This window comes from Ochotona princeps, chromosome 31 (genome assembly GCF_030435755.1).
Source record: "Ochotona princeps isolate mOchPri1 chromosome 31, mOchPri1.hap1, whole genome shotgun sequence".
Classification (NCBI taxonomy): domain Eukaryota; kingdom Metazoa; phylum Chordata; class Mammalia; order Lagomorpha; family Ochotonidae; genus Ochotona; species Ochotona princeps.
In genome coordinates, this window is record NC_080862.1 from 3,165,498 (window position 1) to 3,192,661 (window position 27,164).

Here is a 27,164-nt window from a genome sequence, read left to right on the forward strand (position 1 = left end):
AGCAAGCATGTATTGGGTTGTACATTTCCTTTCCTTTATTTTATTTTTACTTGAAAGAGAAGAGACAGAGAGGCCTTCCATCAATGATTCACTCCACAAATGATCGCAGCAGTCGGAGCAAGGCTGATCAAAGCTGGGGGCTCCTTCCTGGTTTCACACGTGGGTCCAGGGCTCCAAGGACTTGAATCATCCTCTGCTGTTTTGCCAGTCGATAGCAGCGAGCTGGATCAGAAGCGCAACAGCCAGGACACAAACCACAAAACAAGAATCCTATATAGGATGCTGGCACCACAGGCTGAGGCCCAGGCTGCTATGCCACAGCACCAGTCCCATCTCCTTCCACATAATAATATTTGAGGAGAACAAAGAATTTTCGCTAACATTAGATATTTTGACATTATTCATCCACCTATTCCCTGTATGACTCCTTGTTTTGTTTCTGTAATACAGACATTAGTGTAATGTTTATACTTTTATCAATAAATACATATAATTTATATATTGATACACATTCCCCCAAATGTAATGAAACAGTACAAAATAAATTATATGAAGACCAATCTATCGATAGCAAAAATATTTTCAGTATGTACTATGATGTATGCATATTTATTTATAAATTATCATACACTGTCAATTGACATACTACGCCGTAGTCAATTTACAGGTGTCTGAAGTGACTGATTACAGCTCTGTTCATAATTGTGAAAGGCTGAAAATAAATAATGTAAATGTCCATCAAGACAGAACCAACTAAATAATTTACAATATGGACTTGTGTTGTCAAGCAGAAGGGAAGCCTTTTCTGTTGAGTCATGAGAGCAGCGGAGGTCCGCACAGCATTCATGGCCTGTTGTCCGCTGTGAATTGAATGTCCGCATCTTCCCCTAATCCGGAGGCGGAAATCTGAACTATTGGAGATGGGGGGCTTTGGGGAGGTGATTAGCTCATGGGGCTTGCCATTATGAAACAGATTTATTGTCATTACAAAAGACATTTCAATAAGAGCCGGTCCAATGGCTCGACAGGCTAATCCTCCATCTATAAGCTTTGCCATCCAGTATGGGCTAATCCCAGCTGCTAGAATCCCGGTTCTAATCCCGGCTGCTCCACTTCCCATCCAGCTCTCTGCTTAGGGCCTGGGAAGGCACCAGACGATGGCCTGAGTTCTCAGGACCTGGCACCCGCATGGGAGACCCTCAGCTCTGCTCTGGCTGTTGCGGCCATTTGGAGAGTGAACCCCCATAGGAAGACCTTTCTCTCTCCTTCTCTCTGTAAATCTGCATTTCCAATAAAAATTTTTAAAAATCTTTAGAAATAATAATAAAATAAAAAATTAAAAAGGCATCTCAGAGAGCTACTTAATCACTCCCATCAACGCCGATAAAACCAAAAGGCACCACAATGAGAAAGTTGGTTCTCAACAGCCGTCACACCTTACAGCACTCTGACCTTGGATTCCCCAGCCTGCAGACCCATACGAAATGACTCTTTATAAACCCCCTAGCTCTCCTAGGCTCAACAGACTAAGACAGCACATTTGTGGGAAACAGAGGACTGAATAAAAATTTAATATATACTCATTTTTACTTATGGATTTGAAACTCGAAAAGGAATCTTCAAGCACTAGTACTCATGGGGGCCACAACTGAGGGAGGTAGGAATTAAAGCTCCCTCCCTAGGGACAAAAGAGGAAATAATTCTTCACAGTAAGTATTTTTTAATGTTTTTCTATTAGTCTGTTGGGGTTTTCAGATTTAAAAGACAAAAATAGGGATGGGACTACAGGTTTCTGCCTTAGCTCCGGCATAGCCCTGGCCATTTCAGCCCTGTAAGAAGTGAGTTATCAGAAGGAAGATTTCCTCTCTCTCTCTCTCCCTTTCTCTGCCTTTTGAGTAAGCAAAAATAAACCTTTATGAACAAATAATGAAAATAGAAATTAGAATCTCTCTTCAAGACTTCCCCCAGTGGCTTTTTCGCACTTTGCTGATTTGATACATCTGAATTTGTTGGCCAGCATTTCAGAAAATGCATAGCTCAAGACTTCTGAGGTTGTGTGTAGCTCATACAAGGTTTCTGGAGGATAATCGGTGAAAGCACATGACACATGGTTACTCACACCTGTCCACCCTGGAAATGTTGCACTGAGCCTTGTGATAATCAAAAAATACCAGCATGTTCCTTAAATCCAATCCCATGGACCAGAAAATACTCCCTGTGTTATAAGCACAATATGATCATCATAACACACACAAAAGAACTTACATGCCTTAAGTGTACCAAGCATTTCACTCAAATCCTTTAAGCTTACATAGAGAAATCCTTTTAAACAGAGAAGCTGCCAGAGTGATTTCAACAAGGTGCTGTTCAGTGAAGCCAAGCGTGAACACCTCGCTCAAACAACAGGACTTAGAGGCAGCCTTTATGGATTAGCAAAAGCAGAGCTAGATGGGCAGATGGTGGGCTGGACAGCTGGGCTTGTAGATAGAATGCAGTAAATCATTAAGTTGTATCTTAATCATTATCCGTTGAGTTTCAGAATTCATGTTAACGAAATACTTCTATTCTCTAGTTAACATTTCATCATCTTTCACATTATCTAAAACATCTTGAGCATAGTTTGACATAAACAGGGTTGGCACTTGGCACAGTAGGCTCAACTCTGGCCTATGGCACCTGCATCCCGTAAAGGTGCCGGTTCACGTTCTGATCCAGCTCCCTGCTTACGGCCAGAAAACAACAGAGGATAGCACAAGACCTTGAGACCCAGCAGTCCCTTGAGAGCCCCGCAGGAAGCTCCTGGCTCCTGCCTTCAGATCAGCTGAACTCCAGCCATTGTGGCTCTTTGTAGAGTGAGCCAGTGGATGGAATACCTCTCTGTCTCTTTTTCTCTCTATAACTCTGTTGTTCAAATAAAAATGAAGTAAATCTTTAAAAAAAAAAAGGGGGGGGGCAGAAACAAACGTAGAGGCTAAGGGGTAACATTCAGTTAAGTAAAATGAGTAGAAAGATAAAGTGACATTGATACTCAGGTCTTTCAATATAAAGAAGGTTTTTATTGCCAAGAATTCAGCACAGTTCTACTTTACGTTGGTGAATCAGCACAGACATGTTTTGCTGAGCTATCTAAATAGTGAATTTGGTTTGTTTAGCTTTTTGGTCAACATAAACAAGCCATTTTGTAACCTAGTACATAAATAAGCAACATGCAATTCACTTGCTTCCCTGCCTCTCAATGATGAAAGCAATTCTCGTCTAAAAAGAAATTCATGTTGCCAATTTCATATGTCTCCTTTTCTAGAAGGGCTCTGTTTTATTATTTTTAAAGCTAAAACTCTGTTATTACTATTTTCTACCATGAGTTTCAGTGACAAATCTTAAAGTAAGATTTTGGGGGTTGACATAATGTCAGGTCTGATAAGTCTGCCGCTACAACACCAGAATTCCGTGATGGAATGCCCACTTTGAGTCCCTGACGCTGCATTTCCTACCCAGCTCCCTCTGCACCTGCGGAGGCGGTGGACAGCCCATGCTGGGGCCCTGCTCCTCACGCGGGAGACCAGGCTATAGGTCCAGGCTCGTGGCTTCGGCCTCGTCCACCCCAGCCACTGTGACCATTTGGAAGTGAAAGAACGGACAGAACATCTCTCTCTCTCTCTCTCCTGTTCTATCTTCTCATTCTGTCACTCGTTCCTTTCAAGTAAGTTAATAATTGGGTCCATGTACTAAATCATCAATGAAATTCACCTTTCGCTGAACCCACTCAAATGTCAAGAAACTGTCCCAAAACTTCTTTAAACAAAGCGTCATCAAGTTACAAAGAATCCGTATCTAAATCTTACCTGATCAAATTTTGACACACCTGGCATCCTGAAGTACACCTAAAGGAAGGAAATAAATGCCTGTTAATTGACTGATATATTTCAAAAGATTCATAGCACTTGTACAAAATAATACCTACTATTTCCCTGGATCTGGAAGACTAACAATTTCTTCTCTATCTCTTTTCCCAAATATTCCCACATGTCATTCACTAAATGTAACTGTACTGCAGCAACCATAATACAATTGATAAAGCATGAAAGTTGGAATTATATCCCATTCATTTAATGATTTCGCTAGGCCTCTGCTTCACATCTGAAAATATCGCCTGCCCTATATGGTTAACGAAAGGATTGCCTGAGCTAACATGTACAAAATATCTTACAGCACTGTTCATATGATCAGGATAGCTGTGCTTGTTAAATACGAGGGTAACAATTCTTGACAACCAAAGAAGAAAATTCTATTATCTTTTTAAATATTTGAAACATGAATATAAATTTTTGGTATGTTCCATGAAATATATTTTTTTTAGGATTTTGATGGGAAATTAGCAGAATTGGAGGGTGATGGTACAATCGTAATTCATTTTTCTTTTTAAATATAATTTAGAACAATTTTCCGGATTTGAAGCTTTGGCACTATAGTCATTGAGGTTCATATTTTCAATATGAAAAATTCTTAACAGAAACTTGTGTCTAAGATAATGGAAGAAAGGTAATACTCATTGAATAAGGCGTCAAGTGATTCACATACTAGCAACTAAGGCTTTTTTTAAGATTTATTTATTTTTATTACAAAGTCAGATATACAGAGAGCTGGAGAGATAGAGAGGAAGATCTTCTGTCCAATGATTCACTCCCCCAGTGAGCGCAACAGTCGGTGCTGCGCCGATCCAAAGCTGGGAACCTGGAACCTCTTCCGGGTCTCCCACACAGGTGCAGGGTCCCAAAGCTTTGGGCCGTCCTCGACTGCTTTCCCAGGCCACAAGCAGGGAGCTGGATGGGAAGTGGAGCTGCCGGGATTAGAACCAGCACCCATATGGGATCCCGGCGCATTCAAGGGGCGGACTTTAGCCGCTAGGCCACGCCGCCGGGCCCATAACAATTAAGGCTTATACTTCCTTCTGTCACTGGCTTTTTGGAGGATCTTTTCTTAGAAACTTTACTGCAATTCAACATTATCAAATTTATTTCTTATTAGTTTGCAAAAGAATTAATAAAAGAAAAAAATGTATTGTAATTGAAAGTAGGGCCCAGCACAGTAGCCTAGCCGTTAAAGTGTCCACCCTGCATCAGCCGGGATCCCATATGGGCACCAGTTCTCATCTCGGCTGTCCCGTTTCCCATCCAGCTCCCTGCTTGTGGCCTGGGAGAGCAGTTGAGTATGGCCCAAAGCCTTGGGACCCTGTACCCATGTGGGATACCCAGAGGAGGCTCTGGGCTCCTGGCTTCAGATCGGCACAGCTCTGGCTATTGTGGCCACTTGGGGAGTGCATCATTGAATGGGAGACCTTCCTCTCTGACTCTCCTCCTCTCTGTATATCTGACTTTCCAATAAAAATAAATAAATAAATAAATGAAAAGAAAAGAAAAGTAAATTACTGGGACTGGTGTAGTGGCTTAGCAAGCTAATCCTTCAACTGCAGTGCCAGCATCTACATGGACACCATCTGTTCCCAGCTGCTCCACTTCCAAGCCAACTCCCTGGTTAGTGACTAGGAAAGCCCAGGAGAATGGCTCAAGTCCTTGAGACCCTGCACCACTGCAAGAGACCGGGGAAAAGGCTCCTGGGTCCTGGCTTTGGATTAGCTCAACTCCAGCCACTGCAGTCATTCAAAGTGAACAGTACATGGAAGATCACTCTCTCTCTCTGTAAATTACTTTTCAAAAGAAAGGAGAAAAAAAAAGAAAGAGAAGGAAGGGAGGGAGGGAGAAAGAAAGAGAGAGAGAGAGAAAGAAAGAGAGAGAGAGAGAGAGAGAGAGAGAGAGAGAGAAAGAGAGAGAAAGAGAGAGAGAGAAAGAAAGAGAGAGAGAGAGAAAGAAAGAGGGAGAGAGAGAGAAAGGAAGAAAAAGAGGAAGGCAGGCAGGCAGGCCAAATACCTACTGAGAGAACACACAGAAGGCCCTGGCATACTTGTAGAATTACAAGCATCAATGTTGTTGCTGAGTCCATGGGTTGGTTAATTAACAGACACACCAACTTGGTGTCCCTCTCCGTGGGACTCAAGGCAATTGTGAAGATGGATTTTCCGTTTACAGAAGCAGCAGGAGCCACCAGGGCGCAATTCAGACTGCTTCCACCGCAGCCCGATCGCATCCCCACGTACCGTAAATGATGGACGGAACAAACAAGGTTACCTTGGCATTCTGTAAATGTTTTGTAAGTAGGAAAGATGAAAATTTCCAATCACTGGGCTTAAAAAGTGTAAGTCATTCATGAGGGTGGGACTGGTGAATGTTTAACAGATGCAAGGAACACAATTTTAGTCATCCCTAAAGAAGGAGAATTTCAAGAACCTTGTTGTGCCACACTTCCATCAAGGTACAGTCATGATTTCTACTTTAAATGGATATAAGACCAAATGCAGAAAGATATCTAAAAATAGAGTGATTTTCCCCATTGAAACATTGCCTTATTTATTTTCCGTTTTACTTTTCCACAAAGGGCAGTGCCATCCAGTCTTAATTTCATGAACCTGATTACCCTGGGGAATTTTCCATAGCTCTTTTTTTCCCCCTGTTTTTCGCAGGTTGCCTTTTCGAACTTTGTTCTGCAAGTGGAGCTTCTAAATGGCTATAGTAGTCCATTGCGAATTACTCCAGCCTGTGGCCTCTCATCTGCTCAAATGAGAAGCCTGAGGGAGGAGCGAGGCTCTGAACCAGCTGCGATGTGATCTGAGAACAGTGTCCTGAAGCGTGCTGACCAACTCCTGTTCCCCACAGATCGTCACACCCTTCTGGGGCACAGGAGACACTCCCAAATGGCTTGATGACTTCATGTTCAGATGATTGTAAAGTATTTAATATTACCCAAATCCAGTGAAATGGATGTACTCCTTCCCTAATATCTATGCCCCCCAGCCCTATGAAGAGCAACTACAGCATCAAATGGAATGAAATCCACCACAGTACTAAATGATGTCATTCCATTGAACTTCCTCCTCCTGTACACTTCATTGAGCAGATGTTTATCGGAAGCCAGCCACATGATGGGCACTGCGGCTGGAGTAAGGTATCAGATTAACCAGGTCCCTATTCTTACCATTTTTTTAATAACCATCATGTATTGCTTTTATAAAGAGAAAATCATAAGACTAGCAAATACTAACTTTAGGCATATTACAAATCCTTTGGATAGGTCATATTTTGAAGTGACTACAAGTTTCCAAATAGTGTTGCTTTAAAAAGAAAAATATAAAGCTAAAAAAAAAATCCAAATTTTTTTTATGTAATAAAAAGAAAAATATAATTAAAAATGTTACCTGTGTGGGTCTTTTGAGCTGGGTATGATTTTATTACATTCTCTCTTTTCAAATACTGCTTCGATCCAGGATTTCTGAGGCTGAACAGAAAATGTCATTATTTAGTGACAAAGTAGTGTCATCTCAGTTCAGGTGGCAGAGATGTCCCTGTCATAGAGCCTCACTATAATGCTAAGGCCAGTCCCAACAAGCTAATCATTTATTGACTTCAGTTACGTAAAACATTTGCAATATATACCAAATATGAACGTACAAATACAAAATCAATGGGTCCATAATCTCACCCTGAGTGACAAAATTTTTTTGGTTCCACCAGATTTTAATTATTATTATTATCATTTTATGGTACAGTTTCATAGGCCCTGGGATTATCTCTTACTCCTCCTCAAATCCCCTCCCCACTCTACTGAGTTCCCCTATATTATTACTATAATATAGTTATTCATACACAGTCATATGTCCACCATTGCGAGAGTTCAAATCTTATTTTAAAGATATAGTTGACAATTTCTTTGGTAGTCCATGTTCAATCTGGAAGTAGAGATACATACTGCATGGTATTCTCACATGTAGATATGACAGTCTCCATTACACAGTTATTACACATCCCCTTAAATGAAAAGTCACAATACAGAATCAGCAACAGGAGGAAAACTAAAAATTTACAATGCCATGAAGTTAAATGACATGCTACTAGATATGATAGTCTCCATTATACAGTTACTATACATCCACTTAAGTGAAAAGCCACAAAACAAAATCAACAGCAGGAAGAAAAATAAATTAAAATGCTATGAAGTTAAATAACATGCTACTGAATCACTAATGTGTTGCTGAAGAAATGAAAAAAGAAAATCAAGAACCTTCTTGAAGAAAATGATGTTACTGTCTGATCTATGAGTCACTGAAGAATTTAAAGAGGAAGAAAGTGTTTCGAAGAGATGAAACTAAATAAAGAAAAAACATCAAAAATCATGAGATACAGTTTCTGTTGATCTTTGTTGGTGAGATATGACTCCTGTAGGCAATATATAAATGAGTTTTATTTTTTTAATCCAGTCTGCTAATCTATGATATTTGATTGATGAGTTTAATACATTTACATTTAGGGTTAATACAGATAGGTGGTAATTTGGTTCTGCCATTTTAGCAATGGGTTGTTCACCTATTTAATTTTCTGTTGTTATTTTACTGGATGTTTTTCATAATTACATTGGGTTTTGGTGGATGCTATTCTTCTCTGTCAAGAGAACATCTTTAAGTATCATTTGTAGGGCAAGTTTGGAAGAGACATATTCTTTTAACTTTACTTTGGAAGAATTTTATTTCATTTTCAAAGACAAAGGAAAGCTTTGCTGGGTATGTTGTCCTGGGCCGACAATTTTTTGCTATAGAATCTAGAATATGTCACTCCATTCTTTTCTTGCCTATAGAGATTCCTGTGAGAGCTCTCCTGTGAGTTTAATTGCCATTCCTCTATATGTCAATTGATTTTTTTTTTCACATGAACTTTTAAGGCTCTTTTCTTTATGTTGGATTGAAGAGAGCTTAATTATCATGTGTTGTGGTGAATATCGCTCTTGATCAACTCTATTGGGAGTTCTGTGTCCCTCTTGGATGTGCTTTCCAATTCTTTCTCTAGATTAGGGAAATTTACCCTTATTATTTCATTAGATAAAATTTTAAACCCAGCTTCTCTTTTTGCACCTCCTGGAACTCCCATAACTCTTTCTTTTTTTAACATTTATTTATTTTTACTGGAAAGTCAGATATACAAAGAGGAGGGGAGACAGAGAGGAAGATCTTCCATCTGATAATTCACTCTCCAAGTGACTGCAATGCCTCAGCTGCGCCAATCCAAAGCCAGGATCCAGGAAATTCCTCCAGGTCTCCCACGCGAGTGCAGGGTCCCAAGGCTTTGGGCCGTCCTCCACTGCTTTCCCAGGCCACAAGCAAGGAGCTGGATGGAAAGTGGGGCCACCAAATTAGAACCGGTGCCCATACGGGATCCTGGTGCTTACAAGGTGAGGACTTTTGCCGCTAGGCTACTGCACCGGGCCCCTCCCATGACTCTTACATTTGGCGTTTTAATAGTGTCTTTTAATTATTTTTTTAATATATATATTTTTTATTAATTGCATTTCATTATGTGACACAGTTTCATAGGCTCTGGGATTCCCCCAACCCCTCCTGAACCCTCCCTCCATAGTGGATTCCTCCACCTTGTTGCTGAATTACATTTCAAATTCAGTCAAGATTCTTTCATTGCAAGCGTATACCAAGCAGAGTCCAGCATCTTATTGTCCAGGTAAATTCAACGGTTTCTTGGGCAGACCATCTCTGGTCTGAAGGCAGAGCTGGCAGAATATCATCCCAATCAATTTAAAGCCACAACATAACATCAATGACAATTTACAACATTATGGAATTAATTGACATGGTTTTGAGTAACCAATATGTTAAAAAAAAAAAAAGGTGCAAGTTCTTAACCACATGCTGTGACTACTTCATTGACATTTCAATTTTAGTTTATATACAACTGGCTTCTATACACCTTAAAATGGCTATAGGGTACTATTCAGCTGTCTCATGTCTATTTTCATTTTAGTATTTAGCAGTTTATATTTTAATTCTTGAATATCTTTTTTTTTTTTTTCAGATTGACCCAGCTCTACTTCCAGCCTCTTGACTGTTTCCCCATTGACAAGAGATATCTTCCAATTCTGAGACTGTTTCTTCTGCCTTGGGAAATAAACCCGAAGATGGAAGATTTTTCTGTCTCTCCTTCTCTCCGTAAATCTGATCTGCCTTTCCAATAAGAATAAATCTTGAAAAATGTTGATATTGTTGCCCGCAAAAAGGATCTCTGATTTAGTAGATGGTATGAGACACCGTCAGAGAGCTCATGAAAAACTGTGTAAAACAGCACGCACACATTCCAGAATTGTTTGCACCAACGTAAGCTTTCTTCTTCATTCCATTTCTCCACGCGTCTTTTGAAGTCCCCTTGTATAGACAAAGTGAGCAAGCTGTGCTCTACCGTTCTCCGATTTTAAAAGGCTCAAGAGCCATTTGTGTAGTAGGACTATCTGAGTAAATTGCTCAATTCTTCACACCTGTTGGCTTATCTGTGGAAATAGAAATGATAGTAACTCTGGCCTCATAGAACTACTGAATGATTAGATAAATTAAAGACTCAGAGAGTTCTTCCTGGGCCTTACTAAGTCTTTACCAAGCCTAGCTTAACTACTAATATTGGTGATATCCAAGGTAAAAATGAAATTTTGGTTAGTGCCTAGGGTCTTTTTCTTAAAAGATTTATATATTTTTATTTGACATGAAGATTGTACAAGAGGAGAAGGAGAGAAAGAGAGGTGTTTCATCTGCTGGTTCACTCCCCAAATGGCCTTAGTCACAGGAGGTGAGCTGATCCCAAGCCAGGAGCCAACAGCTTCTTTCTAGGTCTCTCTGGTGGGTCTGGAGCCAAAGGATTTAAGCCATCCTCTGCTGCTTCCCCACACTGCAAGCAAAGAGCTGAGTCAGAAATGCAACAGCCAGGACAAGCGCTGGTGCCCATATGGGACGCGAGCACTACAGGAAGAGGATTAGCTTAATATGCCACTGCACCAACAATAGGAATTTTTTTTCTTAAGATTCACTCTTTCTGGCCCGGCACAGTAGCCTAGTGACTAAAGTCCTAGCTCTGAACATGCCAGGATCCCATATGGGTGCTGGTTCTAATCCCGGCAGCCCTGCTTCCCATCCAGCTCCCTGCTTGTGGCCTGGGAAAGCAGTTGAGGACAGCCCAAGGCCTTGGAACCCTGCACCTGCGTGGGAGACCTAGAGGAAGTTCCTGGCTCCCAGCTTTGGATCGGCGCAGCACCTACTGTTGCGCTCACTTGGGGAGTGAGTTATCAGACGGATCTTCCTCTACTATGTATATCTGACTTTGCAATAAAAAATAAATCTTTAATAAAAAGATTCACTCTTTCATTCATTTATTATTTATTGGAAACTTAGAGCCACAGCTGGGTGTGGAGAGCTACACAAGAGAGAATGAGACAGAGAATCTTCCAACTACTGCTTCATTCCCCATACGGCCACAGCAGGGTTGGCTGAAGCCGGAGTTCAGAAGTCTACCCGTCCTCGCCGATGGCTGACAGAGACACAGGTTTCTGGTCCATTACCCACTGCTTTCCCAGGTGTATGAGCCAGCAGGGAGCTGGATGGGAAGCAGAGTAGCCAAGAAGGGATTCGGCACTCTGATAAAGCCAGAGTCCCCCGCACGGCAGCCTAACCTACACAGCAGTGGCCTGAGATCTCCACCTCGATGCCTTCCCTCCCCTCCTGTGCAAGTTTACCCTGCAGGTCCCTGGGGAGGAGAGTGACCAAAAAGAAATGGGGAGACAGTGCTCTTGGGCAACTGACAAAGCTTGTTTCCAGGATTCCAGTTTATATTCGCTTAACAAAACAATAGTTTAAACACAACTCAGACTTAGGTCATGTCTGTAAGCTGGGAGTTCAAGGGAAGCTAACAAGTTGCCTTTGGTCAAGGCACGGTTGAAATAAAGAATAGATTGTGAGTACTCTCTGCCCTTGGTTAGCTGGCTAGACAGGGCACAGATGCTTGCTCTACATCAAGGGCGGTAAGGAACCCTCTCCCAGGACACAGCGGGAGCAACATGCACGCTGAGCGAGGCGCCTGTCCTCTTCCTGCAGCCTCTTCTCTTCAGGTTCCCAGCCTGGCATCTGTCATCCCAGCTTATCTTGCCGGGTGTGTTGCTACACTCCTATTCCACAGGAGAATACCTCCTGACCTCCAAATCCCCCCTCAGGACTCTCCCATCACAACCACATCAGTACTGACCCAATTCCCTACTGGACTCCGGCTCCTACAGATCCATGTGGCTCATTTCAGCTGCCCCAGGGCCCGCCCTTAATGACTGTAGAATGAGAAACAAAATGAACATACTTAAAACAGGACTTCAGGCACCCTGGTAGAAAATTTTCCCTCCAAAGGTGTAAACAGGAAGCCTGTGCCATAACAGGAACATAAAAACCTTCCTCCTGCTACTTTCATATCTTACTGCAAAACTCCAGAAAAAGAAAAGTCACCTTGAGTTAGCAAGTGTCACAAACAATTGTCACTTCAGCGTTTTATTTTTTCCCCCTATCCGGAGTGGTATCCCTTTTTAATATACTCTCCAGCACACATTGGAGAAGTTCAGCTTCAGTTCCACTGAGAACCCAATGTATGCTGGTTCTGACGCAGCAGTCCAAACTGCTCAACTGGGCTGGGGCCTGTCACTGAGCAGCAAATGGCTGTGACGGTCGCAGCCAACAATGGGGGCTGCACCACTTCTGTAGGACGCTATTGTGTGGTATTTGTTTTTTCACTGTTGTTCTTTGAAGGAAGTAAAGGAGAAGTGTGTGAGTTTCTGTTGGCCTCACCCCAAAGCATAACCAACTTTTCCAACACATGTCCCAAGGCCTGTCCTCCAACAGCCACTACCTATAAATTCATCCCTTTCCGAAAGACAGTCTTTCTAACTCCAGAGGTATTGAAGTTTTCAGATCATAGACCCTTTCAGGGGAAGCTCTGAGAAGCCAGCATCTTAGAAACAGTCCTTAATTAAAAAACAAAATAACAGCAACAACAACAAACACCCAGCGGGCAGGTGACCAGGGGTGAAGAGAGTTAAACATCTTATGTTTCCCTCTTACAGCTCTTTAAATATTTAAAACACACAGAGAGAGAAAATCAGAGATAGATAGGCAGAGAGAGAGAGAGAGACAGCCAGTTCCCCCCAGTGACTCACTCGCCACATGCTGACATCAGCCAGGACTGGGCTGAGAAGCAAGTCAAAGTCCAGCCACACAATTCAGGTCTTCCACACAGGTGACAGTGGTCCTACTGCTTGGGTCACTAGAATCTACACGGATCGGAAGTCGGAGATGAGAGCTGTTGCTAAGAATCAAACCCAGGGTGATGGATTCCCGCTGGGTGAAGCCCCAGCTTGTATAAGATGCTTGTTACCTTAACAAATGTTACCATCCAACAAATGTTTCCCCAGTGAGCTGCTGAGGCTGCTCTACCTTACACATACCACAGCTCTGATGATGTTTGTTTGCATTCAGTCTTTACCTCTGACCTTTCTTGCAGCCCACTTCAAAGAGTTCCTCCGCCAGCACACAAGACAGCCCCAGAAGGAGTCTCACACAGAAGCAGTTTGTCAGACTCAGGGTGACACTGAATATTTTCCCTACAGAAGTCCTCCCTGGGAGCAAGGACTCCTTCAACTTGCGTGCCAGCCAGATGGGCTTCTGGGTGCACCAGCATTCTATTGGTTTTGTAGAGATGCCTGCCCTGAATCCAGACCCCCAAATCTCAGAGCAGGGGGCCAAGGTGCACCTGCTGATGCTCCAGGAAACCTTCCGAGCAGGCAGCACTACGAGATACTCTAAAGAGAACATCCTCGGACACTTTGGCCACCTTAGCAGACAAAGCATCATGTTGTCCGTAGTGACTTGGGCAGGGGGCCAGGTAAATAAACCCACAATTCCATAAGAGGGCATTTTTCCTCTGTAGGTTGAGAAAATTTGTTAACATTTTTAGGATTTATTTATATTTATTGGAATGGAAGATAGATATACAGAGAGGAGGAGAGACAGAGAGGAAGATCATCTGTCCGATGGTTCACTCCCCAAGCAGCTGCAATGGCTGGAGCTGAGCCAATCCAAAGCCAGGAGTCAGGAGCCTCTTCCAGGTCTCCCACAGGGGAGGCAGGGTCCCAAGGCTTTGGGCCATCCTTTACTGCTTTCCCAGGCCACAAGCAGGGAGTTGGATGGGAAGTGGAGCTGTCGGGATTAGAACCGATGCCCATATGGGATCCCAGCGAGATCAAGGCAAGGACTTCAGCCACTAGGCTACCGCACTGGGCCCTTACTATTTTTTTTTAAAAGATTGATTCATTTACTAGACAGAATGAAAGAAAGAGTGAGAAACAGTGAGGTCATCCTATCTCAGAGAGAGAGAGAGAGAATCCATTTTCCAGCCATTCATTCCCTCCCCAAATGGCCACAATGGCCAGAACTGAGGTGATCCAAAGCCAGAAGCTTCATCCAGGTCTGCCACATGGACGCAAGGAGCTGGGCCATCCTCCACTGTTTTACCAAGCCATAAGCAGGGAGCCACAACAGAAGTGGAGCAGCTGGGACACAAACTGGCACCCAGCTGGGCTGCTGGCGTTTGGAGGGGGACCATGGTACTGACCCCCTGGATAGTCTTGGCTTAGCTAGGCTGTAGCCAGATGCAAGGAACTCCACCCTGGTCTGCTGTGAGTAGCGGGGGCCCATGTACTGCAGGCACGTTAGCAGGGAACTAGATGAAAAGCAAGGCCTCCAAGCAGCGCTCATATGGGACGCCAGTGTAGCAGGCTGCCATGGAACTCATGGCACCAGCATGCCAGCTTTTATTAACATTTTCTTACCTTTCTTTGCTGATAAAGGCGTTTTGAACCTTAGATGAAACATCTAAATGACATAAACTCCTGACTAAATGAGTAAACGACTTATGATTTCCCTACAGACTCAAACGGGGCCCCTCCCAGGAGAGTATATCAGCATATTAGACATCAGCTACAGCGATGTCACACCTTCTTGCTCTCCCCAAAGTGGTAATCCCAATTTCGAAATGACTATGAAAGATTTGCTTTTTCTCAGCCCATTTTCCTGGGGACTAAAACATGCAAGCAAAACATTCATCATTTCAGATGATGTTAAACTATTTGGTCAGCAGGGAAGAGGAACTAGAAGATTCCTGTGTGAGTGACCTCCACAACTGCCCCTGGACAGTAAGACCATCTCCACTGAGTACCAAGCCTGTTGTACAACTGTTCTGACCTCTGAAAATCTTCCAGCTGCTTGCCTTCAGTCCTTTCCAATGTCCATGTGGCAAAACACCCACAAATTTATTACCTGTGTACACAGATGGCATTGGTGTATGCTCCAAACACCTTGTTATGCTATCCCCAAAGTTATAGGCCTAAATTCAAGTAAATAATATAAATATTTACACTTGAGAAATTAAAAGATTTTGGGCCAGGCATGGTGGCCTAATGGCTAAAGTCCTCGCTTTGAATGCGCCAGGATCCCATATGGGCACAAGTTCTAATCCCGGCAGCCCTGTTTCCCATCCAGCTCCCTGCTTGTGGCCTGGGAAAGCAGTCAAGGACAGCCCAAAGCCTTGGGACCCTGCACCTGCGTGGGAGACCTGGAGGAAGTTCCTGGCTCCTGGCTTTGGATCAGCACAGCACTGGCTGTTGCAGTCACTTGGGGAGTGAATTATTGGACAAAAGATCTTCCTCTCTCTCTCTCCTCCTTTCTGTATATCTGACTTTGCAATAAAAATAGAATAAATCTTTATCTTAAAAAAATCATTAAAAGTTAATGATTATAAATAAATAAATCTTTTAAAAAAAGATTTGTATCTTCACGTTGGGCTTTTTTTTTTTTTAATTGGAAAATCAGATACACAGAGAGGAGAAGAGGCAGAGAGAAAGATCACGCATCTGATGATTTACTCCCCAAACTGGCCAAGCTTTACAGCATGTTCTTGGGTCTGTGGATGCACTAAGGCAGATTTTGTCAACCAATAGACCTTGGGAAGATTTTCTCAACCCTGGAGCAATGAAACTGATGACTCAGGGCTGTGGAAACCACTCAAGTAACACCTTCAGAACACCCTTCCGCACATCCACATCCGGGTCTCTAAGGTGCAGCAAGGGTGGCCCTCTCCCCCTCCTCCCCCTGAAGACACAAGAGAAAAAAAAATTGAAGCATTTGTCCCACCCACCTTCATCCCTACCTGATCTTCCCCACCCTAATCAGAAGCCCCCAAGGGCATGTACCCTTCTTGATTATGTAAATCATATTAACAAGAAAAAAAAGACTTAAAAGAAAAGACCTCAAAAAAAAAGAAAACTAAACTAAATTTGCTCCCCTACACTGTACCCTGGGCTAAACTGTCCCCATTTCTGCTTCCTGCTGCTGTATTTGATATTCTAAGTCCCGGGCTGTTGTTTAGAGACTGACGGTGGGTGTGGAAGGAAAGGGGAACCAAGCTACTACACTAGGCCTTTTCCAAGTCCTCGAGAACCCAGGCTAGAGGACCGACTTCATTTGTCACCGGGTTTTGATTGTTAGTAACTTTCTTCTATATACAATTTCTTCTGATATTGTAAGAAGATAAGAAATATATTCCATCCATCAGGAAGAAACCTTGACATGACCCTAGAAGGTAATTATAAAAGAGAAATTGAGCAAACAAAAAAACTCAGCAGTTTTTCTTTGATAAAATGTGTACCACTGAAGTGCTCATAGCATTTTGAGATAGTATTTTAAAGATGAATTTTTTTATCACCTCTAAGAGAAAACTCATTAAATATTTTTTTAAATATTTATTTTTATTACAAAGTCAAATATACACAGAGCTGGAGAGATAGAGAGGAAGATCTTCCGTCCAATGATTCACTCCCCAAGTGAGCCGCAACGGGCCGGTGCTGTGCCGATCCGGAGCCAGGAGCCAGGAGCCAGAAACTTCCTGCAGATCTCCCACACAGGTGCAGAGTCCCAAGGCACTGGGCCATCCTTAACTGATTTCCCAGGCCACAAGCAGGGAGCTGGATGGGAAGTGGAGCTGCCGGGATTAGAACCAGCACCCATATGGGATCCTGGCGCATTCAAGGCAAGGACTTTAGCCACTAGGCCACATCGCCAGGCCCTAAAATTTTTTATAAATCAAAGAAAAGCGAGAAGAAATAAAATAATTTCTAACCATGGTGGAGTTCCAGTACCTCTCCGGCACTTTCTCCCACACAGAACTTAGGGCAGATCCTTTCTCCCGAAGAACTAAAAGGATAGACCTTGCCAGGAAGTTATCAACGCAGAGAAGACCTGGAAGGGGCCCCTCCAGGTAAACGGCTCCTGATCTGACAGCTTTTTTTTTTCCATTTTTTATTATATTTTTGACAATCTTTACATAGTTAATTAGGGTAAAAAGGTTCAAGGGCTACAGGAAAATGGGTAAGACTATTTGTTCCATATTGTTTCCTTCATATATCTGAGGTAAAAGGGGATTTTAAGGGAGAAGCCCCACCCAGTCTCCCACCTGCCTCAGGTCCCCGATGTACGGCATGCTCCGACGGTCTTACTCAAGTGGTTTTGATAGTTCAACAGTTATGAATTTCTGCCAATCTCGCCACTCCAAGGACGATGAGGTCGTTGAAGAATCCACTGATTGACATAGTCCACCTTAGAGTCTTCATTTGCCCAGTTTTTCACTGCCAACATGGAGCTGAGGTGGTTGATTGACTTGTTCTGTCCTCTGTCTCTTCATGGTTAGGGTTCTGAGTCCGGCAGTTCGATTGGGGGGATCCCCAAAGAAACTTTGTCTGAGGTGTTCCCAGACCAGAAAAACCTGTGTATGGTGTGTTTTGGGGTGGGCAGGGGGAGTGTATTTCCTTCTCTCTCAACAGCTCTGCATTTCAGCTAAGTAAACACGTCATAAGAAAAAAAAAAGAAAGACTGCTTTCCCTGTTAAGGGCAAGTGGCTGTAAAAAGCCGCATCTTTCTTCTCGGTGGGAATGAAGATTCCTAACTGCATAGCCTCTGCCTGTGCATGGTTTCCTCGCAGCTTTCCTTCCCAAGGCTGTCCTAAAAACCCCAGCTGACTCCCCAAGGATTTTAGCTGTTAACACTCTGAGCTCAGGCTGGGCACTGCAGCCTAGGGGCTGAAGTCCTCGCATTGTTGCACCGGGATCCAATATGGGCACCTGTTCATGTCCTGGTTTTTCCACTTCCCTTCCAGCTCCCTGCTTGTGGCCTGGGAAAGCAGTCAAGGACGGCCCAAAGCCTTGGGACCCTGCACCCACGTGGGAGACCTGGAGGCTCCTGGCCTCGGACCAGCTCAAAGCTTCAGCCATTGCGGCCACTTGGGGAGTGAACCAGCAGATGGAAAATCTTTCTCTCTGTCTCTCCTTCTCTCTATACATCTGACTTTCCAATAAAAATAAATAAATCTTAAAAAAAAAAAAAAAGAGGACTCTGGGTTCTCTTGAGTTCAATACAACAACATTTGCTCACTTGACCTTGGGGACAAAGAGCAAAACTGCCTGAGGTGGAGGGCTGAATTTCTCTAGTCCAGATAAGGGCAAAGAATGAGGCTTGGTTCACTTTGTTTTGTCTTAAAATCCCTCTGTTGGACACTAACAGTGGTGACAAAGGTTACAGAGGATTAGCTGATTTGGGTCAAAGACCTGGAAAGTACTCTGTGAACCCAAATTCATCTGGGAGGAAAATTGTCTCTCATTTGAAGATTACAAGATTCAAAGTACAAAAACCCGATGACCGGTTAAGAGATTATTGTGGGCCCGGCGGCGTGGCCTAGCGGCTAAAGTCCTTGCCTTGAAAGCCCCGGGATCCCATATGGGCGCCGGTTCTGATCCTGGCAGCTCCACTTCCCATCCAGCTCCCTGCTTGTGGCCTGGGAAAGCAGTTGAGGATGGCCCAAAGCTTAGGGACACTGCACCTGCGTGGGAGACCTGGAAGAGGTTCCGGGTTCCCGGCTTTGGATTGGCGCGCACCGGCCCGTTGCGGCTCACTTGGGGAGTGAATCATTGGACGGAAGATCTTCCTCTCTGTCTCTCCTCCTCTGTATATCTGGCTGTAATAAAATGAATAAATCTTAATAAAAAAAAAAGAGATTATTGTAAGATATCTACTTTCTCCAGACAGAAGGAAGACGCTTCCATATTCAAAGTCCAACCCGAAGTGCGCTGAATCTTCAAGAGGTTGAATAATTTGCTCAAGTGACACAACATTTCATAAAAATGACACCTGGGTTCCTCTATGAGCAGTCCGACTTCAGTTCAAGCTCTTGGTGCCTTCACACGACCACGCTTGCCCGCACAACTTGTCCGAACATCAGTTCCTGAAGCAGTACGGCGTTTGAGGGTTTGCAAATCATTTTCCTACATATCTGCTCTTCACGGGAATCCTGTCAGGTCATAGATAGATAGTAACGAATGAAGTCAAGCATGTAACATTCCCAGAAAATCCCAGCCACAAAGCGGGCTTGTGGGAATACCGAGCACCATTCAGACACAGGAGGGGTCACACGCCTTTGAGATCGTACACTGTTCCACGGACAGGAAGACATAAGTCAAGAGACATGGCAAGGAGCTAAACAATTATCCAAAGGAGATACGCAAAGCACAGCATTCACATGAAAAGCTGCTCAAAATCACCAAACTTTAGCGAAGCCAAAAATGAAGCGCCCCTTCAAACATGTTAGGATGAACAAGATTATTATTTTTTAAAGCAAGCTTCACAAGGAAGGAGGATAAACTAGAACTCTCAGAGATTGCTGGTAGGAATAGAAAACGATACAACTGCTTTTGAAAAAAGTCTGGCCGTCTCCCAAAAGAGTAAACACAGAGTCATTTACCTAAGACTCAGAAATTTCACTGCCAGCTGTTCACCCAAGAGAAATAACATTTATGCACAAATACCCAAAGCTGCCTTTCATAATAGTTAAAAGCAGAATGAATCCACCAACTGACTAATGGGCAAATAAATTATGATACATTTATATAATATTTAATTCAGCAATACAAATAAATGAAGTATGCATATTCACTGTGTGATTTGCATGAGTCTTGAAAACATTGTGCTAAGTGAAAAAGAAGACAGTCACAAAGGCCCCTAGATTGTGCGCCTCCCTAACAGAAAGGAACTGGAGAAAACAAATGTGCAGACACAGGAATCATGGCGCTTGCTGGAATGGGGTGGACGGAGGGGCGAGGAGGTGACAGCGAAGGGGAAGTTTCTCGGTGACTCTGGAGATGAGGCACAACTCTGAACACGTCAGCACGCACGGTAGGAAGACGCTGGAGCAGAAGCGGGGCCAGACTCCCGCCCACAGATGAGAGGCGGTCTACCAAGGGGCATCTCAACCACCATGCCAGACGGCCACCCTCCAGCTTACAGAAGTTAAACTATTTTAAATCTGTCAACACTCGGATGGGACTGAGAGGAGCAGGCCTTGGAGACTTGCCTAAGGCCAGGAAGGCTCTTCGTGAGCAGTGAAAGTTCTCTGACCGGGCCTTTCACTCCTCTTCCCCTGCTAATATTTCTAGAGTATTTCAGAATTCTCAATCTCCAGATTTTTTTTCAGTCTCAACAGAGGAAAGAAGTGAAAAAGGAAAGAACATGACACACATTCCAACTACAGCATAAGGTTTTCAGATTCCACGGCTTGGTCCCAAGGCAAAAAAGGCTTTGCCCGGGGCAAATCATACATGGTTTTCATGGGTAATTTGTGAAAGTCTTTCTTGCCCACGAAGCAGCACACCCCAACACTAGAGGCATATGAAAAGAACATTAAACTCTCACATAGAACAGCGGGGTGTGGGGGTGACGATCCCCAAGAAATAGTGTGTTTCCTCCAAAGTCACCCAACACACCTGCCACAGAAAGCACACATTTTTGACAAACAGGAATGTTTCCTGCCTGGGGTCATTGGATCTGCTCAGAACGCACCGTTTATAACAAGCTCTTGGTCCACAGTCAGTCGAGTAAGGGGAGAGCTTCAGTTGTCTAGCTATTCACCCCAATGGACTTTGACTCTGCAAGAAGGAAATTCCACAGGCGGACCACACAGAGCCAAGAGTCGTGGAAGGATGAAGAACAATGAAACACACCGGGTTCATCTCCCCAGTCAAAACACACAGCACAGTCGGAACCTGGGCTATCTGACCGCCATCTGCTTGGGGACTGCTTGGGGGAGAGCTGGAGGCAGCAGGGGGTGGAGGATTTCTCTGCATTAACCTGCAGCTGTGAACCCAAGGGCAGGGACGGCAGGGACAATGCGGGGTGACCACCACAGTTGGGCACAGCACTACATGTGCTGAGAAATAAACGTTTTCATTTCCAACCAAAACAGAGTAGGGGCCGGGGGTGGGGGACGAGCTTGGGCACAGGAAAAGAGCTTACAAACCCTTTAAAACAAACAAACAAACAAACAAAAAACAGCTCCTGAGACAAATAAAATGAATGACCACTTCTCACTCTCTGCAGATTGTAACATTCTGAAGTAGTCTTAGAGTTTATCTAATCCTATGAACAACAGGGAAACCTCTTCCTGGAGAGGTGAGAAGGCCAACAGTGAGCAAAACAATGGGCAAAACGGCACTGAGCTGCCCCCACCAAGAGAGGTCTAGACAATGCAGGCAGGATACTCTGTCCAAACTCCTGGAGAAGTTGCGGACTGCAGTCAGCAGCTGACAGCAGCTCCACGCAGACTCATCCACGACATTCCAAACATAGGACAAATCTCAGGACAGAGAAGTCTGGGAATCCTTCTTGGCTTTTGAATTCTGGTAAAATATTCAGTACATGAAATTTCCCATCCTAACCATTTTTCTAAAGAATTTATTTTACTCATTGGAAAGCTGTGCCTCCATCTACGTATCCACCCTCCCAACAACAGCCTGGAAGGAACCGGGCTCAAGTCCAGAGCCCAGGGCTCTACCTGGGCCTCTCATCTGGGGGTCAGGGAGTCAATGGCTTGAGCCTGTCCGGGCACACATTAGCAAAAAGTGGCAATCAGCAGTGGCACCTGAATCCAGGCACTCTGACATGGGAAGCTGGCATCTTAAGCAGCACGTGAACCCCTGTGCCAAATGTCCAGCCCTCCTGAGCCACCAGCATCAAGCACATTCCCAGGGTTGAGCAACTCTTCACCAGGACTTACTCATTTTGCAAAACTTCAATTCTCCACCATCACCCAACTCCCACTTCTCCGTCTCAAACCTTGGCAGCCATCATTCTTATTCTTAATTTCTATGGATTTGACTTTCTTAAATACTTCACAAAAATCATACAGTATCTGTCTTCTTGTGGCCGGCTTGTTTTCATTTAGCATGGTGTCATGAAGATTCACCTACTTGACTGTAGGTGAGAATTTTCCTTCTTTTTTGAAGCTGAATTCTACACATATACAACCATATTTTATCTGTTTCTATAGCTCAGTAGCCTGGCTATGTTCGTGTACCTACACACAGAATCACACTCAGTTTTTAATGGCTTTGGTTTTACGCCAACACAGACCAAGGCTTAATTGCATGAGTTTGTACTGTAGGAAAGGAAAAAGAAAACGGAGCCAATTGCCTGGGAAAAAAAAAAAAAAACAAAACCACTTCTCACTCTCCCTCTGTATTTCACAAAAGGTTTGTTCACTGGGTATCCTCAGTTTCTACAACAGGAAGTTTATCGGCTGAATGATTCTAGAAGAGTGTGGCTCGGTGTAGCTGCTCACGATGGTGGAAACCCTGCAGGAATCACTGTCGAGAGAATCAAGCTATGTAGAATCAAGCTAAGTAGAATTCCACTGATGTAAAGACACACTCACAAATCAGAACCATCAGTACGCGCGCGTGCGTGTGTGTAAACACACCTACATAGTAAGCCCTATCCCAAATGGTTACAACCACCCTCCACCCCGGGGCGGGTGCAAACAAGAACACACCAAGCCCGCTCCAAGTCTGGCTCAGATGCCAACCTAGCCAAAGTATCTAACGCTTTACGGTCCTGAAAGAATCCAGAGCAGATGACACGAGGAAACAGCCCTGTGGGGTGTGGAAAGGCACTGAAGCCCCCCCCCCCCACGCTGTCATGACACGATGATCAGTTACGCGTGTACCTAGGACAGCCACGTAGCCGACGTTTTCAAGCACTGACCTGGGTTCCAATCTCAATTCTAAACAGTGTTACTCTACCTTCCCTACGGGAAAGTCCATACACTGAGATGAAGGTAACCAGCTCAAGTGGGGATGGAGCTGGGGTACTGCCTCAAGCTGCCAGGCTCCAGCCAGCACGCTTCTGTCCAAGGGACGTGGCAGAGGCGAGCTCACGTCCGTCCAGTATCCCGCCCTAGGCCCGAACGCCCACCATCAGCGCACACAGCGTGTCTGAATCCTCGTAAAGCAGGTGAGAAATAACCCGAAGGAGGCTCGCTAGCGGCAGGACTAAGCAGTCGCGCACTCCCGGGTACCCACCTCCGCGGCGCGGCCGGCCCGTCCCCTGCGTCCTGCCCTGCCCTCCAAGCTCCTGACACTTCCCGGGACGCGCCGTGGGCTGAGGGTGCGGGCAGCGCGGGCTGGCGCGCGGGACCCGACGTGGGCAAGGGCACTTACCTGCACCTGCGCTCTCATCGCTCCGGGACTCCGGGACGGCGGCCTGGGCTCTCCTCTCGCCGGGGCCCCAGGCCGCGACCCCAGCCGCTCCGCGCGCCGGGCGGCTCAGCAGGGCGCCCGCCTTCCGCGCGCCTCCCCTGCCGCCGGCCTGGCCCCCAACCTCCGCCGGGGTGATACCCCACCGCCCCGAGCCGAAGCCCCGATCCCCCGTTAGATTTCCGCTCAGACTCCTCCCCCGCCCAAGCCCCATTCCAGCTTCTGGAACCGGGTCTCCGGGACTTGCCCTTTTAATAGGGTGCCCCGCGGAAGCCGAAAACCCCAGAAGGACAGTCCTGTGCGGGTGGAGACTAGAGGGGATTGGAAGCTGCTATTCCTTACATCCTAATCATTCTAGATCCTAGTCAGATACTCGTGCGCTGGGCCCCACCCACAGCCAGGCTCCGATCCGGCGACTCGCCTCCCGCCTGGGACCCGCGTCCCCCCGACCCAGAGCGGCCGGTTTGACGTACCTGTAAGCGCTCCGCGGCAGCCGGGGCTTTCATTGTGGGTTTGCGCCTGGCCCCGCCGCCCCAGTCTCGTCCTCTGCACTTTTGACTGTGGCGTCGGAAAATCCGGACTCCACCTCCACCAGCTGCCTTTTACAGCTCTGTGGATTTGTCACAATACCGTTTGGCCTCGGTTACCTGCTGGGTGGAAAGAAGGTGACTCCAAGCTCAGATGAAAGAAAGACAGCCCAAGATGACCAGTGGCAGCGCCCGCATGTTTTATGGTGCTGTGCCGGTTTGGTGGAGTCGGTGAGGTCAGATCTAAGCTGACAAGGGCATTGCTCCTACAGACTCCGATTTACAGCAGTGTCTTCAGAACGTCCTGGGCCTCGGTTTACATATCTATGCAGCAGGAATAATTGGGGGGGGGGGGAGAAAGACACCTCCCTTGTGCGGTTGTACGACCCAAGGAAATCACCAACGTTCTCTAGGTGTAAAACACCCTTCGACTGCCTTGGCTGTTAGGTTACTCCTGGTGGGTTCCTCTGGCTGGAATTAAGACCAAGTTCAGTGACTTGGGCGAGCTCCCTGTAGGTTGTCAGACACGCGGCCATGGGAGATCCACATCATTGAAAACAGGTGTTCAGGTCACAGTGTTAGGCATTCAGTGCTGGCACGTGACCTAAAATCAGGGGTAGCTGCCCGCGTGGTCCGTTCTCACATTTGTTTGTTTGTTTTTCATTTTTCACTGTGGTTTTAATGAGCATGACTGCTATTAGAAACATTGGAACATTTCCTATGTGCACTGGCAGTTCGCTCCTTTTTTTTTTTTTTAAGTTTTTGTTCTTATTTGAAAGGCAGGATGAGAGAGAGACGCATCACCCACAATTTTACTCCTCAGCTGAGGGCAGCAGGCGGCCAGGCTCCACTAGGCTGACTGAACTTCATCCCGGTTCCCAGGTGGTAGCAGGGAGCACGCTGGCTGAGCGGTCATCTGCTGCCGTCAGGGCCAGCGCTCCCAGCAAGCTGGATTGCCGGTGGACCCAGGACTCAGATACAGACATTCAGTACGGGCAGTTTCTCCACAACACCTACCCCTTGTGGTTGTGCTGGTAGCATGCTGAATCTGCTGTCCCTTCCTTGGCGCGCTCCTTCCCAAGCGTTACTAAGCTGTAAGGAGTGAACAGGTGCAGATGCTCTTCTAAGATAAGGACGTCCCCCTCGATTTGTATTCTCTGCACATCCTCCCTTTCGGGGTGGTCACAAACTTAGGGACCGGGAGCTGTCAGAAGGGGCTCTTGCGTGGCGAAAGCCACCTTCTTGTGTCATCTGAGTTGACATGCACATGACAAGGTGGTCATTTGTTCTCTTCAGCTCAAGCTTCATGGCTCTTACCGTCCAAGTGACCAAAGCGATTCCAAGCGTGTAAGGCATCTCATGACCGCGGTTACAAGCTGTCTGCAGTTGGCAGGCTGGATCAGAAACACCTGAGGCAGGTGTTGCACACAGGGATTCCCAGGCCGCGCCCTCTCCACCCACAGCGCTTGTATCAGGATCTCTAGAGTGGGGACCCACCAGGAGGGTGCATCTTACACAAGCGCCTTCATCAAATGAGAATGTCTCCATAAAAATCTCCGGGCTAGGAATATGCCTGCGCCCGGGGCTGGCCATGAAATTGACACTTTAAAACATTCTTTAGAACTTTACTGTGGTGTGAATCAGGCCAACAAAAAATTCCTGACCAGACTGTTTGTCAGGCATCACACTGGGTGCCGAGAAAACAAAGATGAATGAAACATTGTCCAGTCTGGAAGGAGTTCCTCCTGCCAAGGATGAGCAGCCGAAAACTCAACGGTGTGGGTGCACTGCGGGTGACGGGCATGAACGCCAACAGAGCTCGCTTGGCTCCGCCACGGCCCCGCCTCTCTTCCTTCCTTTCCCAGTCTTCCTCCTCTGTATGTTCTCGGTCAGATGCCCTCCACCCTGGATTTTTACATTTTCATGTGGGCATGCGGACACTTGTTCAGTTTCTGAGACCACATGATCTTGGGATACTGCTCCAAGGTCAAGGTAATGACTTCAGGATGGAATCAAATAGCTGATATTTTAGCTGAGAAAAAAAAATGAACGTGACCTTTAAAAAAAACAATATATAAAGATATTGAGAAGACCTGCTAAGAGAGCTCTAAAGAGAAGTTTCTAGTGAATAAATTCTCTCTGGAGAAAATGGTGTCAAGGTTGAATTTAGATTTGATTTCATTTCTTGCATTTAGGTGGGGATGAGAGTTGCTCAAAGTTTTCATTTTACTTTGTCATGTCTCTTTTAAAGGTTTATTTATTTTATTGGAAAGTCATATATACAGAGAGGAGGAGCAGAAACAGAAAGAAAGATCTTCCATCCATTGGCTCACTCTCCAAGTGGCCACAACAGTTGGAGTTGAGACGATCTGAAGCCAGGAGCCAGGAGCTTCCTCCAGGTCTCCCACACGGGTGCAGGGTCCCAAGACTTTGAGCCATCCTCCACTGCTTTCCCAGGCCACAAGCAGGGAGCTGGATGGGAAGTGGAGTAGCCAGGATTAGAACCAGAACCCATATGGGATCCTGGCACATTCAAGGCGAGGTCTTTAGCTACTAGGCTACTGTGCCAGGCCCAGTTGCTGAAGGTTTTGCAGAATAATGCTCCCCAGTCTTTCTGGGTAGCTAAAACAAACAAACAGTGGGATCTGTGACTTTTTCTTTGCTCCAAGAAGAAAAGCTTCCTAAGAACGCCTTGCAATTATGCTCTCTGGTGCATAGTCCTCATTTTGGGTCACCCCAAGATGTCTTTCAGAAGCATAAAGGAAACAGCGGCCTTCTGAAAGGGGTTAAGGAAGTCGTGACAAGCCTAAAGGACTTTCCATGTGTGAGGAATATATCATGGTACGGGTTGTTAATGTAAGAAGTTGTATAAAAGTTCATTGGGGCAGGCATCTGGCTCAGGGACTAGCTCAGGCCCCCCTTCCTGCTCCAGCACAGCCCCCTGCGAGGCAGTAGGCCATGCTTGGGCACCTAGAATCCTGCCAGTCAGTCAGGAGACCCCGATGGCAAGCTGAGAGCCCGGCTTCTCTTGGCCCAGCCCTG

The 27,164-nt window shown here is 45.4% G+C and overlaps 1 protein-coding gene across 2 annotated transcripts in view; it reads right to left on the minus strand.

The window, feature by feature from the left end:
* TRPM6 (transient receptor potential cation channel subfamily M member 6) overlaps nucleotides 1-24,251 on the minus strand; it is a 106,712-nt gene extending 82,461 nt beyond the window's left edge. Inside the window, exons 1-3 of one of the 2 annotated variants that reach the window (XM_058657367.1) lie at nucleotides 24,069-24,251; nucleotides 7,307-7,386; nucleotides 3,843-3,881 (exon numbers count right to left, since the gene is read on the minus strand). In XM_058657367.1, coding sequence (XP_058513350.1) covers nucleotides 3,843-3,881; nucleotides 7,307-7,386; nucleotides 24,069-24,101 — 152 coding nt within the window. In that variant the 5' untranslated portion in view covers nucleotides 24,102-24,251. Of the gene's footprint in view, nucleotides 1-3,842; nucleotides 3,882-7,306; nucleotides 7,405-24,068 lie in introns of those variants that run through there. The other variant, XM_058657368.1, reaches the window with a different exon arrangement.
* Nucleotides 24,252-27,164: the final 2,913 nt, after the last annotated feature.